General features: G+C 45.3%; 1 protein-coding gene across 1 annotated transcript; it reads right to left on the minus strand.

Moving 5' to 3' along the window:
• Positions 1-5192: 5192 nt before the first annotated feature.
• LOC119927188 (olfactory receptor 14K1-like) lies at positions 5193-17478 on the minus strand. Its single transcript, XM_038745714.1, has 5 exons — positions 17466-17478; positions 7847-7989; positions 5704-5943; positions 5506-5583; positions 5193-5315 (listed from the first exon to the last, which is right to left on the minus strand). Exons 1-5 carry the CDS (start codon positions 17476-17478, stop codon positions 5193-5195), a joined length of 597 nt encoding a protein of 198 aa, XP_038601642.1.
• Positions 17479-17742: the final 264 nt, after the last annotated feature.

A 17742-nucleotide genomic window follows, 5' to 3' on the forward strand; every position in this document is an offset into this window, starting at 1 on the left:
TTCAGTAGTCCAGACGGGATAGGATGAGAGCTTGAATGAGCAGGGTAGCGGTTTGGATGGAGAGGAAAGGGCGGATCTTGGCAATGTTGCGGAGCTGAGACCGGCAGGATTTGGTGACGGCTTGGATGTGAGGGGTGAATGAGAGAGCGGAGTCGAGGATGACACCAAGGTTGCGGGCTTGTGAGACGGGAAGGATGGTAGTGTCATCAACAGAGATGGGAAAGTCAGGGAGAGGGCCAGGTTTGGGAGGGAAGACAAGGAGTTCAGTCTTCGACATGTTGAGCTTTAGGTGGCGGGCAGACATCCAGATGGAGTTGTCCTGAAAGCAGGAGGATATGCGAGCCTGGAGAGAGGGGGAGAGAGCAGCAGCAGAGCTGTAATCTGGGTGTCATCAGCGTAGAGGTGATAGTTGAAGCCGTGGGAGCGAATGAGGTCACCAAGGGAGTGCGTGTAGATCGAGAACAGAAGGGGACCAAGCACTGCACTTTGGGGAACCCCCACAGTAAGAGGATGGGAGGGGGAGGAGGAGCCTGCAAAAGAGACTGAGAATGAACGACCGGAGAGATAAGAGGAGAACCAGGAAGTCTGTGAAGCCAAGGTCAGATAGCATGTTGAGGAGAAGGGGGTGGTCCACAGTGTCGAAGGCAGCTGAGAGGTCGAGGAGGATTAGGACAGAGTATGAGCCGTTGGATTTGGCGAGCAGGAGGTCATTGGTGACCTTTGAGAGGGCAGTTTCCGTGGAATGTAGGGGACGGAAGCCAGACTGGAGGGGGTCGAGGAGAGAGTTGTTTTTGAGGAATTCTAGGCAGCACGTGTAGACAACTCGTTCAAGATGTTTGGAAAGGAATGGTAGGAGGGATATGGGCGATAACTAGAAGGTGAGGTGGGGTCAAGAGAGGGGTTTTTTTAGGATGGGAGAGACATGGGCAAATTTGAAGGCAGAGGGGAAGGAACCATTGGTGAGTGAGCGGTTGAAGATGGAAGTTAAGGAGGGGAGAAGGGATGGAGCGAGAGATTTCATGAGTTAAGCAATAACTCTGTGCCTGGCACAGAAATAAGCACAGGGGAAGATACAAGCAAGTCGGGGTAGACACAGTCCCTGTCCCTCAGTGGGGCTCACAGCATTAATACCCATTTTACAGATTAGGTAACTGCAGCACAGAGAAGTGAAGTGACTTGTCCAAAGTCACACAGCAGATAAGTGGTTGAGCTGGGATTAGAACACAGGTCCCGCTGACCACCAGGAAAGGACAACTGTATCCACTAGGCTAATTCAAGCCCCAGCTCTGCCTGCAGGCACTAGGCCACCTCTGGCGGAGGTTTCTGATCAAAGAATCACTGTTGTATGAGGTGGGTGGATCCACTAGAAATCCTTCAAAAGAGTTGGCTAATGTGGACAGCAAAGATATCTCTGGAAGACTGGTGTTCTGGTCCTAGCTTCACCACTCTCTGCTGTGACCTTTGACATGTAATTTAACTTCCCTGTGGCTCAGATTGCTCCTCTTTAAAATAGGGAGTAAATACCTTTCCACCTGATTTTTATTTCAATGTCTGTCACCCCCTCTAGACTGTAAGCTTGTGGGGGGCAGGGAACATGTCTACCAACTTGATTATATTGTTATATTGTATGCTCCCAGGCCTTTAGTACAGTGCTCTCCACATAGTAAGCATTCAATAAATGAGACTAATTAGGTTACAAAGCAATGTGGCCTACTGGAAAGAACATGGGGCTGGTAGTCAAAGAAGGTCATGGGTTCTAATCCTGGCTCCACCACTTGTCTGCTGTGTAACCTTGGGCAAGTCATTTCACTTCTCTGTGCCTCAGCTACGTCATCTGTAAAAGGGGGATTGGGACTGTGAGCCCCACATGGGACAGGGATTTTGTCCAACCCGATTTGCTTGAATCTACTCCAGCTCTTAGTACAGTGCCTGTCACATAGTAAGCACTTAATAAATACCATTATTATTATTATTATTATTATTATTATTATTATTATTATTATCATCATCATCATTATTAACCTGGGGTCTAATCCTGGCTCATCTATTTGTCTGCTGTGTGACCTTGAGTAAGTCATTTCACTTGTCTGTGCCTCAGTTGCCCATCTTCAAAATGGGGATTAAATGTAAATGTGAACCCTAGGTGGGACACTGACTGTGCCTAATCTGATTAACTTGCATTTACCCCAACAGTTAATACAGGGCCTGGCACAGAATAAGTATTTAACAAATACCATTTGGAAAAAAAGTTGAGAACTGTCTACTGGACGGCTCCCTCAAATTCATTCATTCACTCATTCATTCATTCATTCATTCATATTTATTGAGCGTTTACTGTGTGCAGAGCACTTTACTAAGCACTTGGGAGAGTACAGTACAACAATGAATAGACACATTCCAGGCCCACAAACATGCTTACAGTCTAATGGAGGGAGACATAAATTAATATAAATAAATGAATTACATATATGTGCATAAGTGCTATGGGCCTGAGTGGGTGGATCAACAAAGGGAGCGAGTCAGGGTGACACAGAAGAGAGTGGGAGAAGAGGAAAGAGAAGTTTAGTTTGGGAAGGCCTCTTGGGGGAGAGGTGCCTTCAATAAGCCTTTGAGAGTAAATGTCTGTCAGAGTTGAGGAGGAAGGGCGTTCCACCGCAGAGGCACGATGTGGGTGATGGGCCAGTAGCGAGATAGAAGAGATCAAGTTACAGTGAGAACGTTGGCTTTAGAGGAGCGAAGTGTGTGGACAAGGTTTTAGCATGAAAGTAGCAAGGTGAAATACGAGGAGGCAAGGTGACTGAGTGCTTTAAAGCCAATGATGAGCAGTTTTTGTTTGTTTCAGAGGTGGATGGGCAAACATTGGAGTTTTTTGAGGAGTGGGGAAATATGTCCTGAATGTTTCTGTAGAAAGATGACCCAGGCAGCAAAGTGATGTATGGACTGGAGTGAGGAGAGACAGCAGGCTGGGAGGACAGCAAGGAGTCTGATGCAGTAATCCGGGAGCCATAGGATGAGTGATTGCATTAACATGGTCGCAGTTTGGATGGAAAGGAAAGGGTGGAATTTAGCAATGTTGTGAAGGTGGAACCCACAAGATTTAATGATGGATTGAATCTGTGGGTTGAATGACAGAGCAGAGTCGAAGATAATGCCAACGTTATGAGCTTGTGAGACAGGAAGGATGGTGGTGCCATCTATAGTGATGGGAAAGTAAGGGGGAAGACAGGGTTTGGGAGGGATGATAAGGAGTTCTGTTTTGGATATGGTAAACTTGAGGTGATGGGAAGACATCCAAGTGGAAATGTCTTGAAGGCAGGAAGAAATGTGATACCGCAGAAAGGAAGACAGATCAGGGCTGGAGATGTAGATTTGGCTATCATCCACATAGAGGTAGTATTTGAAGCTATTGGGAGCAAATGAGGTCTCCAAGGGAATGGATGTAGATGGAGAATGGAAGGGAACCCAGAACTAAACCTTGAGGGACCCCCACAGGTAGGGGGTGGAAGGATGAGGAAGAGCCTGTAAAAGAGACTGAAAATGAGCGGCTAGAGAGATAAGAAGAGAGCCAGAAGAGGACAGTGTCAGTGAAGCCAAGGTTGGATGTTTCCACGAGTAGGGGGTGGTTAACAGTGCTGAAGGCTGCCAAGAGGTTGAGGAGGATTAGGATGGATTAGAGGCCGTTGGATTTAGCAAGAAGGAGATCATTGGTGACCTTTGAGAGGGAAGTTTCTGTGAAATGAAGGAGATGGAAGGTTTCTGTTGAGTGGAGGAGGTAGAGGAGTGAATTGGAGGAGAGGAATTTGAGACAGTGGGTTTAGACAACTTGCTCTTGGAGTGTAGAAAGCAATGGTAGGAGGGAGATGGGGCAATAACTGGAGGAGTGGAGTCAAGGAAGGGTTTTTTTTAGGATGGGGGAGTAGGGTATAATTGAAAGCTGTAGGGGCAAAGCCATTTGAGAGCAAACAGTTGAAGATGGCTGACAGGGTGGGAAGAAGGGAGAGGACATGAAGTTTGATAAGGCGCAAAGAAACGGGGTCAGATGTGCAGGTGGAGGTGGTGGATTTGAGAGAAGGCAGGAGATTCCTTTAGAGATAGTGCTGAAAAAGATGGGAGACTTGAAGAGGGGGCAGGATGGTGGAGGGACTGAGAAGGGACAGAGGAGATTTTAGGAAGATCACACCTGATAGTGTCACTTTTCCTAATAGGTCTTTGGGGACAAGGGGTGGGGGGAGGCGGGGGCCAGGGGGCCAGAAGAGGGAGTTAAATGTCTGGAACAACTTGAGAGGGTGATGGGCATAGGTGTCTATAAGAGTGGAGAAGAAGACAGTGTTAAAGCATTCAAGGATAAACTTGAAGTGCATGAAATCGGCTGGATATTTAGATTTCCAACTGTAGCACTCTGCTCCTCATTCATAGGAGCAAAGGAGGCAGACTCTACCAGTGACCCGGGACTGTGGGTTAGTGGTATGAGACAGATGAAGGACTAGGGGCCAAACCAATGGGGAAGAGTGGGCAGGATGAGCCTTGTCCTTCAGAAGATCGATAGTGCTGGAATGAGAGTGAATAAAAATCGAACAGAGAAGGGAGGTCATGAGAGTATAGGCCCACACAGTTGATTTGTCATTTGTGGACATTAGCAGAATGGAAAAAGGAGAGGCTCTATTACATGAATGTGGTGGGAAATGTGGGTTGGGAATCTTTAGCCAGTAAAAACTGGAGTGAAGAGACTGAAAGAGAACAGAATGGCTTTTGCTGGGATCTCCCTGTGGGCAATAAGCTCCTTGTGGGAAGGAATGGTGTCCACTAATCAATCAATCAATTGTATTTTTTGAGTGCTTACTGTGTGCATAGCACCATACTAGGTGCTTGGGAGAAGACAATATCATAAAGCTGGTAGACGTGTTCCCTGCCCACAATGAGCTCACAATATTCAGGGGGAGACAGACGTTCATATAAATAAATAAAGTACAGATATAGACATAAGTGTTGTGGGTCTGAGGGTTGGGTGAGAAGAGGGAGCAAATCTAAGTGTAGCTCTGTTGCAGTTTTCCAAGCGCTTAGTACAGATTTCTGCACACATTAAGCGCTCAATAAATACCATTGATCAATTGAGTGAAACTCATCGGTTGTGAGGTTGTGGTAAATCATGCAAAGTGGTGGGGCCTCCTCTTCTCAGAGATTAATTTCCCCTTTTAGGACCCTCCCAGGGCGGCCTTTATGTCCCTGTTCCTCAGGCTGTAGATGAGGGGGTTCAGGGCGGGCGGCGCCACCATGTAAAACACGGATATCAACAGATCCAGGGCCGAGGGGAGACTCTGAGGGAGGCGCTTAGTAAGGGAACCAGTAGTGAAAAAAACGGCTAATGGTGAGGTGGGACAGGCAGGTGGAGAAGGCTTTGGACCGTCCCTCTGCAGACTGGATCCTCCGCACAGTGGAGAAGATGTGCACCTAAGAGACAACTATGGAAACAAAGCAGAACAAAGTCAAACAGAAACCAACAGCTACAGTCAGATCGAGGGTTGCATGTTCTTCCAAACACGAGATCATCAGCAAAGAGTGGACGTCACAGAAGAGCTGTTGGATCTTACGGGACCCACAGATGAGCAGGGATAATGCACCAGCTGAGAGGGACGCTCCATTGAGGCATCCGCTGAGCCAGGAAACGGCCGCCATCTTCCCACAGGCCCCTCAGGCCATGATGACCTCGTAGCTCAGGGGGCGGTGGTTGGCGGTGTAACAGTCATAAGACATTGCTGTGAGGATGAACAGCTCTGAAGTGGCAAACGAAAACACCAGAAGGACTTGCAAACAACAATCCAAGAAGGAGATGGAGTGACAGGTGGCCAGAGAGACCAGGATGAACTTGGGGAAGGTAATGGAGATGAGGCAGAGGTCGAGGGTGGACAAGTGTCTGAGGAATAAGTACATGGGGGTGTGGAGGCCCTGGTCAGGGGCAGTGACGGCGACGATGAGGAGATTCCCTGTCAGGGCCGCCAGGTAGAGCAGGAGGAAAAGCACGGTGTGGACCAGCTGCAGCTCCCGGCCCTCTGAGAACCCCAGGAGGAGGGATTCTATCACTCTGGTATGGTTGACCATGATCTGCCAATGTTAACCAGACATACAGAAGGGAACCATCTCGATCAGGATATCTGACAAGATGGGACCTCTGAGAACCATAGAATGTACCTATGTAATTAATCTCACAAATCTAGACTACCCAGTAATAATAACTGTGGTACTTATTAAGCACTTACTATGTACCGAGCAATATATTGAGCGTTGGGTTATATAAAAGATGATCAGGTCCTACATGAGGCTCATAGTCTAAGTAGTAGAAGCAATAGATATTGAATTTCCATTTTTCTAGATGAGAGAACTGAGGTACAGAGAAGTGACTTGCCCAAGATCACTCAGAAGGTAAGTGGCAGAGCTGGGATTGAAACTCAGATCCCCTGACTCCCAGTCCCGAGCTTCCGATGAAAAATCACAAACTCGATGGTTTGCTCCTATTTTGAGATATTTACCAGGGAAGCTGTTTTCCAACTTCCCTCACTTCATCATCATTATCATCATTAACACCATGTATTGGGCAAACACTTGGTTCAGAACATTCTACTAAGCTCTTGGAAGAGTGCAAAACGTTTTAAGATATGGTCCCTGATCCTGCAGTGTAGCAGAGAAGACAAATGCCTTAATCAATTACAGATAGGGGGAGTAATAAGGTAAATAAGATACAAATAAGTTTCATGGGACCTGTCCTTAGGTGCAGTGGAAGGGCTGAGGGTGCAGGCGTTGATACAAGATGGGAAGATTAGAGATTAATTGGGGAAGGATTCCTGGAGGCAGTGGGATCAATCAATCAGTGATATTTATTTTTACTTTTATTTTTTATGGTATTTGTTAAGCACGTATGATGTGTAGGCACTGTACAATTCTCTGGGGAAGATACAAGCTAATCAGATTGAACTCAGTGGACTATGGAATATGGTTCCACATGGGGCTCACAATCTTAATCCCCATTTTAAATGAGGTAAATGAGGAACATAGAATTTAAGTGGCTTACCCAAGGTCACACAGCAGACAAGTGGTGGAGCTGGCCATAAACCCTAGATCCCCTTACCCCCAGGACCATGCTCTTTCCATTAGGCTATGATGATTCCAAACAAGATAATCAGGTCCCATATGGGGCTCACATTTTACGTAGGATGGAGTATAGGCATTGAGTCCCCATTTTGTCAGTGAGGGAACTGAGGAACAGAGGAAGTGAAGTGACTTGCCCAAGGTCACAGAGCAGGTAAGTGGCAGAGCCAGTAGTCCATCAATCGCATTTACTGAGCACTTACTGTGTGCAGAGCACTGTACTAAGCACTTGGGTGAGTACAATATAACAATGTAACAGGCACATTTTCTGCCCACAATGAGCTTTTGGTCTAGAGATGGGGCACAGGGAAATGCCGGGGTTGTGGTGGTGGGGAAATAGAATCCAGTTCCTCTGACTCCCAATCCCGTGCTCTTTCCACTAATCCCCATTAGTTATTGAGCACTTATTTTGTGCCAAAAACTCTACTAAGCACTTGGGAGTATTGACTAAGGTGAGGTGGGAGAACAGGGTGGATAGGTAAGAGGGAAAGGAATGAAGGAGTAGCTTAAATAATAGGTCAATAATTTCTGCAGGATTTGGAGATGTGTGAGTCACCATTAAAGGAGGAGGGGGGAATGTGTGCAGAAAGATGCTATAAAAAGATCTGGGCAGCAGATTTATGCATTAACTGGGGAGACTGAACAATTCCAGACTAAGTAGAAAACTGATACAGTATTCTAGCTGGGGTATGGCTAGTGTCCAGACCTGGGTGGTGGCCATTTGGATGGAGAGTAAGGGGTGGATCCAGGAAATATTGCGGAGGAAAAACCTACTGGTTAAGCCAATGGCCAGGATGTGAGAGTAGAAGAGGAAGGAGAAATCAAATATAATGTCATGGTTGCAGTCGTCTGGGACAGGGAGGAAAGAGTTGTTGTCAATTGTGCTGGGAAAGCTAGGTGGAGGAGATGATTTGGGAGGGAAGATGAGGAATTCAGTTTCTTCTTCCTTTTTAATGGTATTTATTAAGGCCTTACTAAGTGCCCCGCACTGTACTAAGCACTGGGGTAGACACAAGCTATTCATGTTGGACACAGTTGATGTCCCATATGGGGCTCAGTTCTAATCCCCATTTTACAGGTGAGGGAACTGAGGCCCAGGGAAGTGAAGTGACTTGGGAAAGGGACTGTGTCCAACCTGATAAAGTTGAATCTACTCCATTGCTTAGATTTAATCTACTCCAGTGCTTAGAACAGTGCTTGACATATAGTAAGCACATAACAAAATCCATTTTTTTTTAAAACAAGTAGGATTTGAGGAAGGCTCTGAAGGCAGGGAGAACAGATATGTGTGGGGAAGAGAGGTAGGTAGGTGAAATAGGAAGCAGAAGCAGTGGAAAGAGCATGGGCCTAGGACTCAGAGGACCTGGATTCTAATCTTGGCTCCACCATTTGCTTAGTTTGTGATTTGGACAAGTCACTCAATTTTTCTGTGCCCCCATTTCCTCATCTATACAATGGGGATTCAATACCTGTTCTCTCTTCTACTTAGACTGTCAGCCCCTCGTGGGACAGAGTCTGTGTCCAACCTAGTTTTCCTTTATTGATCACAGTGCCTGGAAACGGTGAACACTTAACACATACCGCAATGATTGTTATTGCTTGGTTTCTCCTCCCAGATGTAGGGTTAAGTCCTCTGCTCCCCAAACTGATCCCATTGTCCCTATAAAGAGAGGTAACTGCTGTGCACTCAAAAGGTGCAGAATAAATATCATTGCAGTAGAAATAGTATTGTTATTATTGATGCATCCTGGATTTTCCACCCTGATATTCTAAGGGTTTGTCAGTCATGTTCCACATTCCAGAAACCTTCCCGGGCCCTCTCCCTATCTGCCGCTTTCCCCCGATGCTAAATTAGTTTCTGCTACTATCTTTCCTTTCCTTTGCCCTCCCTCTTTGGCCTGGAATTTCCTCCCTCTCAATAATAATAATAATAATAATAGTTAAGCACTTACTATGTACCAAGAGCTGTTCTAAGATCTGGGGTAGATACAAGTTAACCAGGGTGGACACAATCCCTGTTCCCCCATAGAGCTCAAACTCTTAATCTCCAGTTTTTACAGTTGAGGTAACTGAGGCACAGATAAGTGAAGTGACTTGCCCAAGGTCACATAGCAGTCAAGCGGTGGAACCAGGATTACAACCCATGATCTTCTGACACCCAGGCCTGTGCTCTATCCACTACACCATGCTGCTTCTCTTACATATACACCACACCACCACTCTCCCCAATTTCAAAGCCTCCACATTGCCTCCAAAGGCCCTAGCCCGATTAACACGCCTTTCACCTAATTTCCTCTCCAGTGTGAGTTAACCTTGAACTTGGATTTGCTCCCTGCATTCATCCCACCTTCATCCCCCAAGAATTATGTTCATAACCATAATTTGTTTATTCATACTAATGTCTGCCTCCTTCTATAGAGTGTAAGCTCCTTGTGGGAAAGGAATGTTTCTGTTTGCTGTTATATTGTACTCTCCCCTGTGTGGTACAGTGCTCTCCCCAGTACAGTACAGTGTTCTGCACACAGTAAGCACTTAATAAATACAATGAACTGGCTGACTGACAGTTGTCCTCTCCCAAGAGCTTAGTACAGTGTTCTGCACACAGTAAGTTCCAATAAATGCCATTGATTGATTGATTGATCGATCATCTAGACAGTAAGCTCATCTTTAGCCACTCTACTTCCATATCTGACTGTTTTCTGACTGATAATCTCGAATCTACTTCAGTGCTTAGCATTCCTGCAGAGTAAGTGGTTAATAAATACAATAACTAACTAAATAACTGAACCATTGCTTTTCTGGTGCTCTTGGTTCTTCTAGATGGTTCCCTCTCTCTCTTATCTTTCCTAGTGCTCCTAGATCCCTGGTTCTATAGCTTCTTGCACTTGAGAATCAGCATGTTCTAGTTGATAGAGCACGAGTCTAAGAAACAGAGGACCTGGATTCTAATCCTAGCTCCACTGCTTGTCTGTTGTGTGACCTTGGACAAGCTACTTAACGTCTCTGGGACTCAGTTACCTCATCCATAAAATGGGGATTAAAGCTCTATGCCTCGTTTAGGACTAGCTTGTATCTGCCCCAGATCTTAGTACAGTTCCTGGTACATAGTAAGAGCTTAGCAAATGCCATAAACATCCCCGACCAAAACAAACCAGCCAGAAAACACTGCAGGCTCACTGTGGGCACTACCCACTCTTTATTGTTGTCTCCCAGGCACTTAGTACACTTCTTTGCACACAGTAGTCATTCAATAAATACCTTACTGGATCTATTGATCGAGCAAGGCAGAGAAGCTCGGGGGTGGAGGGTCGGGGAGAGATTTATGCAGCAAGCAGTGATGCCAGAACTGGAATGATTTTCCTCTTATTTCTCTCGATTTCCCGGACCCAGTTAACCATCTCTCCTCCCAACCCCTACAACATCAATACTCTCTGCATCTGTCCCAGGTTTGACGGGGACAACCTCCACTCGTCTCGGATGCCTCCTTCTGCTCATTAATGTATTGGAGTTACTGGAGAAGCTGGGAGAGCTTCTTCATGAGGACTAATTTCCCAGGATACCTTGCCGAGATGTCTCCATTTTTTTCCCTAAAGAAAAGCAGCTATTGTGTCGCAGGAGGAGCTGAGAACCCCAGTGTCTCCAGTCCTTTCTTGCCCTGTGCCTCCTGAGGTTCCACATGGATTAATTGTTCTTCCCCATAAGATTTCATTCTGGGGTCTGCTAATCAAACCAATGAGCTGATGTAATGCCCTAATGTCAAGAGGCAGAATTGTTCTAGTCCCAACTCTTACTTTTGTTGTCTTGGTGACCTTGAGCAACTCACCTAATGCCTCTGGACCTCCATATCAATCAATCAATGGTATTTATTATTATTATCATTATTACTAATAACGATAATAATAATAGTTGTTTATTTTTCCCTATGTGCCAGGCACTGAATAATGATAATAATAAGTTTCGTTAACATTTGCAATGTGCCAGGCACTGTTCTACGCACTAGCGTAGATACAAGCAAATCAGGTTGGATATAGTCCCTGTCCCACATAGGGCTCACAGTCTTAATGCCCATTTTACAGATGAGGGAACCGAAGCCCAAAGAAGTGAAGTGACTTGCCCAAGGTCGTACAGCAGACATCTGGCAGAGTCAGATTAGAACCAGGGTCTTTCTGACTCCCAGGCCAGGCTCTAGGGACAAGGCCATACTGCTTCTCAATTAATAATAATAATAATGGTATTTGTTAAGTGCTTACTTTGTGCCAGCCCCTGTTCTCAGCACTGAGGTAGATAGAAGATAATCGGGATGGACAAAGTCCCTGTCCCACATATGGCTTAGAGTCTTAATCTTCTTTTTACAGATGAGGGAATTAAGGCACAGAGAAATTAAGTGACTTGCCCAAGGTCATACAGTAGACAAGTGGTGGAGCTAGGATTAGAACCCAGGTCCTTCTGGCTCCCAGGCCCATGATCTTTTTCCACTAGGCCATGCTACTTTTCACACTACATAGGCTTGGGAGTCAGGAGGACCTGGGGTCTCTCTGCTAACACCTTGCACATATCCTGCCTCTGGCCTGGAATGCCCTCTACTTTCGTTTATGACACGTGATCACTCTCCCCACCTTCAAAGCCTTATTAATATCACATCTCCTTCAGGAGACCTTTCCTGACTAAGCCCTCATCTCCCCTACTCCCTTTCCCTGCTGCATCCCTCTTGTACTTAGATTTGCACTCTTTATTTACCCTACCCTCAGCCTAATGACACTTTGGTACCAATCTGATTTTTATTTCAATGTCGGTCTTCCCCTCTAGACTGTAGCTCATTTTGGACAGGGAATGTGCCTACAAACTCTGTTATATTGTACTCTCCCAAGCACTTAGTACAGTGCTCTGCAACCAGTAAGTATTCAATAAATCCTATTGATTGATCGATTATCTGCCTCCCCCTTTAGACTGTGAGCATTTTGTGGGCAGGGAATGTGTCTACCAACTCTGTTATACTGTACTCCCTCAAGCGCTTAGTACAATGTTCTGCACCCAGTAAGTGCTCCATAAAGACCATTAATTGATTGATTAAGTGATCTTTTACCTTCCTTGGTGACCAGTCTTCCCTTTCCCTTCTTTCATTTCCCCTCCACTGACTTCGCTGACTATGGTGGCCATTTGCCCTATTTCCTACTGAACAGTGTGGATCTCATGCAGTCATCATTACTATCATCAATGGTATTTATTGAGTACTTACTGTGTGCAGAGCACTGTATGATGCCTTTAGAAGAGTACAACAGAATTGTTAAGCAGCATGGCTCAGTGGAAAGAGCATGGGCTTTGGAGTCTGAGGTCATGGGTTCAAATCCTGGCTCTGCCAATTTTCAGCTGCGTAAGCTTGGGCAAGTCACTTCACTTCTCTGTGCCTCAGATCCCTCATCTGTAAAATGGGGATGAAAACTGTGAGCCCCCCGTGAGACAACCTGATCACCTTATAACCTCCCCAGTGTTTAGAACAGTGCTTGGCACAAAGTAAACGCTTAATAAATGCCGTTATTATTATTATCATTATTATTATTATTATTATTATTATTATTATTATATGCACCCTGCCTACAGTGAGCTCACAGTCTATAGGTGGAGACTTCTCTTCAAATTCCTTGGAGTTGTCTGTCATTAGGTCATTCTGGTATATATATATCTGTAGATTTTTCTTGGTAAAGATATGGAAGTGGTTTTCCATTGCCTTCTTCCATGCAGTAAAAACCTGAGTCTCTGTCATTGTCTTTTACCAACGTTTTAATCACTTGATCATCCACCTTTGACTCTTTCCCACACCACTGCTGCCTAGCACAGGTGAAGCAACTTTGATGCTTTGGTTTAGACTTTTCCGTTATGGATAACCATATATGGCATATATGGCATAGCTCTGAGCTTCATCAGCATACACAAACTCTCCTGCCACGTTAAGATAATAATAATAATTGTAATTTTGGTATTTGTTAGGTGCTTATTATGAGCCGAGCACTGTTCTAAGTGTTGGGGTAGATACAGGGTAATCAGGTTGTCGCATGTGGAGCTCACATTCTTAATCCCCATTTTGCAGATGAGGGAAATAAGGCACCAAGAAGTAAAGTGACTTGCCCAGTCACACAGGTGACAAGTGGTGGAGCTGGGATTAGAACCCACGACTCTGACTCCCAAGCCCGGGTTCTTTCCACTGGGCCACGCTGCTTCTCCAAGATGTCGATTCATAGGAGAGATGGGGGAAACAAATTAATTAATTGATTAATTAATTAATCAATAAATGATATTTGTTGGTTGCTTACTGCGTGCAGAGCATTGTATTAAGAGCTTGGGAGAGTACAATACAACAGAGTTGGTAGACACATTCCCTGTCAATAGCTAGCTTATAGTCTAGAGACGGGGACAGGCATTAATTAATAATTCAATAAATCAATCAATGCTATTTATTGAGCACTAACCGTGTGCAGAGCACTTGATGAAGTTCTTGGAAGAGTACGATACAACAGTGTTGATAATAACAATAATAATTATAATTATAATGATAATAATTATGGTATTTGTTAAATGCTTGCTATGGGCCAAGCACTGTTCTAAACATTGGGGTAGAAATAAGGCAATTAGGTTATCCCCGTCTTAATCCCCATTTTACAGATGAGGTAATTGAGGAACAGCGAAGTTAAGTGGCTTGCCCAAGGTCAAACAGCAAAGTGGCAGAACCCACGTCCTCTGTCGTCCAAGTTCTTGTTCTTTCCACTAAGCCACACTGCCTTCCCAACTCCCTGACCATAACAAGCTTAGAATCTAGAAACCAGCTTACATTCTAGAGTCAGCCTCTGCCTGGTGTGGAGACAATGGCGAGGGAGATGGAGATGTCCTAAGGAGGATGAACAAGGGAGAGGACCTGGGAGGTTGGAGAGGGAGATTGTAAGCGACCATACCAAGGAAGACTGCTCCTTACTGAACACCCCATCATCGTGTGACCTTGGGCAAAGCACTTAATTTATCTGTGCCTCAGTTACCTCAACTGTAAAATGGGTATTAAGACTGTGAGCCCCAGGTGGGACAACCTGATTATCTTATATTTACCCCAGCACTTAGAACAGTGCTGGGAACATAGTAAGTGCTTAACAAATATCACAATCTCCGTTGTGTGGTTCCCCGACCCACTTGAACTCTGGCCCCAACTGCCTGAATCCATCCCTGTGTCGGGAATCAGGGATATTGTGACTTGTCCAAGGTCATGCAGAAAGCAGTTGTTAGGGCTGGGATCAGAACCCAGCTCCTCTGACTCCCAGGCCCATGTTCTCTCTCCCTGAACAGTGGTGGACATTCACCCGGTTTCATACTGGACATTCCAGATCTCATTTGGCCTGCCCCCTGTCCAGTGGGGAGACAATGGTGATGGAGATGGACATAGACCAATGGGGATGGCAAGGTAGAAGCCCAAGGATTTAAGGGAGGGAGGGGCAAGAGAACAGAACGAGGATGGTTGCCCCACCCAACCCCATCTCTCTATCACCTCTCCGCACTCAAACTCCTCTCTGTTGTGGGGTTTCCTCCACCCCATCGCACTCTGGAACCATCTATCAGTCTGAATCCAGCCATATGTGTGAGGCAGGGGAATTTCTGATTAGTCCTCATATATATATGTCCTCCCAATTCATTTATTTTAACATTGTTATAAATATTCTTATATACATCTCAACTTTTAGACGGTAAGCTTCCTGTCGGCAGGAACTTCTACTCTTTCCTCTTCTACTTCCCAAGTTCATAATGCACTACCCCACACCAAATCCACACTTAATAAATGTTGCTACTACTACTACTACTACTCTCTCTTAAAAATCAATACCTTATCTTGGCAGAAGAGTTTGCTTAAGCTGACGAAGCTTAGAGCTATGCCATTACAAGGTTACCCATAGTGGAAAAGTCTAAGCTGAAACATCAAATTCAATTCACCTGTGCTGGGCAGCAGTGGCATGGAAAAGAATCAAAGACTGATGATGAAGTTATCAAAACGTTGAACAAAGACAATGGCAGAAACTCAAGTTTTCCTGCTTAGAAGAAGGCAAAGATAAACCACTTAGGTATCTTTACCAAGAAAATTCTTTGGATACACGTACCGGAATGACTTTATGGCAGAAGATGGGACGTTTTGGAGCAGGTGTGTCCAAGGAGTCATTTTGGATCAGAAATGATTTGACGCCATTTGAAGGATACTGCTACTAATACTACCATTTCTACTGCTACAGTTACTACTTTACTACTACTACTATAACTATTACTGTCATTGTTACTGCTATTATTACTTGGATTTTCACCTTTTACTCACCCCACCTTTAGCCCCAAAACGCTAGTGTACATATCCACAGCTTATTTATTTATATTAATGTCTGTCCTTTCTTCTGGACTGTAAGCTCCTTGTGGGCAGGGAGCTCTGTTATAATAATAATAATAATAATAATAATAATAATAATAACAATAATAATAATAATAATGATATTTGTTAAATGCTTACTGTGTGCAAAGCACTGTTCTAAGCGCTGTGGGGGATACAAGGTGATCAGGTTGTCTCACGTGGGGCTCACAATCTTAATCCCCATTTTACAGATGAAGTAACTGAGGCACAGAAAAGTTAAGTAGCTTGCCCAAGGTCACACAGCTGACAGGTGGCTGAGCCGGGATTCGAACACATGACCTCTGACTCCCAAGTCCACGCTCTTTCCACTGAGCCACGCTTTTTCTCCAATATGCAGTACTCTTCCAAACCCTTCGTACATTGCTCTGCACACACAGTAAGAGGTCAATAAATATAATTAATTGATTATTACTACTATCATTTTCTTTTCACTACTGCTGCGACTACTAGTACTATATTACTACTGCTGCTGCTGTTATTATTTCTACTGCATTTTTATGGTGTGTCATTCAAGCATTCAGTTGTATTTATTGAGCACTTACCCTGTGCAGAGCACTGTACTAAGTGCTTGATTGAGTACAACATAACAATAAACAGACACGTTCCCTGCCTGCAACAAGCTTATGAGTACTTAGTACTTAGGAGTGTTAAATACTGGGCCCCGCATACAGTAAGCACTCAATAAATACCACTGATTGATTGATTGCTATCTCCTCCTCTAGACTCCTTGTGGACAGGGATCATGTCTGCCAATTCTGTTACCTTGTACTCTTCCAAGCACTTAGTACAGTGCTCTGCACATAGAAAGTGCTCAATAAATACCTTAATTGATTGACTAATTCCTCTAGTTTTGTGGGCAGAGAATGTATCTACAGAGCAGTGTGACGTAGTTGATAGAGCATAGACCTAGGAGTCAGAAGGACTTGGGTTCTTATCCAAGGTTTTCCACTTGTCTGCTGGGTTACCTTGAGTAAGTCATGTAACTTCTCTGTGTCTCAATTTCCTCACCCGTGAAAAGGGAGTGAAATACTTAGACTGTGAGTCCCATGTGGGACAGAGACTGTATCCAACATGATAAACTTGTATCTTCCCCGGTGCTTAGAACAGTGCTTGACATATGGCTTAGTGGAAAGAGCACGGGCTTAGGAGTCAGAGGTCGTGGGTTCTAATCCCAGCTCTGCCGCTTGTCAGCTGTGTAACTTTGGGCAAGTCACTTACCTTCTCTGTCCCTCAGTTACTTCATCTGTAAAACGGGGATTAAAACTGTGAGCCCCAGGTGGGACAACCTGATTACCTTGTATGTACCCCAGTGTTTAAAACAGTGCTTGGAACGTAGTAAGTGCTTAACAAATACCATTATAATCATTATTATCATATATAGTAAATGCTTAACAGACACCATAAAAACTCTGTTGTCCTGTACTATCCCAAACAGTACAGTGCTGTGCACACAGTAAGCCCTCAGTGAATACCATTGATTGATTATTGAACATAGGTTTGGGCTGGAGGGATGGTGTCAGGGTGAAGGGGGAGAAATTTCTTAGATCTTTACTCCAGAGCTCAATTACCTGCCCACATTTCCTTAAGGGAGAAGTTAAACTCCCCATGCCCCTGTGGACATCCTTTTGCAGGCAGTAGAATCCCAAGGAGATGGGAATCCCCAGGGCCACCTTAAAGCAAGACAAGCCACCATCTCCCCGGCCCCCTTCTACACCCCCAGCATCCCAAAGCAGGGAGAAGGGGCATTGTCGGGGCAAAGCTTGGGTTTTCAGCTCCCAGGCGACACTCTCGCCTGCCTCCGGGAACCCAGCCCCATATTTGCGGGTCCAGGACAGAAGAGGCCTCTAGGAGCAGGCTCCATCCTGATGCCCAGTGGAAGGACTCAGTCCAACGGAGATACTTGCGGCTGCCATCTCTACAGGGTGCCTAGGAGTCCTGGCTCGGGGACAGCAGCAAGACCAGCCACAGGGTAATGCCCAGAGCCAGTTGCCATCCCTTTAACCAGTTCCTGTGGCGGTGCCGCTGCAGCTACATCACTTCATGCATGACCTTGAGGTCTGCCCTTGCCGACCAGGAGAGGTCTGTGGACAAGGTCACTGAGTGGAGCTTTCCCCTCGGACTGGCTAGAGGCATGTGGCTAGGGTCAAGGAACAAGAGCCGCGGGGGTGTGTGGGGAG

The sequence above is a fragment of the Tachyglossus aculeatus genome, chromosome 4 (assembly GCF_015852505.1).
Source record: "Tachyglossus aculeatus isolate mTacAcu1 chromosome 4, mTacAcu1.pri, whole genome shotgun sequence".
NCBI classification, from domain to species: domain Eukaryota; kingdom Metazoa; phylum Chordata; class Mammalia; order Monotremata; family Tachyglossidae; genus Tachyglossus; species Tachyglossus aculeatus.

Bases quoted from the DNA above. Each gene is read 5' to 3' on its own strand.
- LOC119927188 (XM_038745714.1), bottom strand. The intron at 5,584-5,703 runs GTCATCATGGCC...GGGTCCCGTAAG, and splicing joins ACCGCCCCCTGAGCTACGAG to ATCCAACAGCTCTTCTGTGA. The intron at 5,316-5,505 runs GTAGCTGTTGGT...CGCCTCCCTCAG, and splicing joins ATGCAACCCTCGATCTGACT to AGTCTCCCCTCGGCCCTGGA.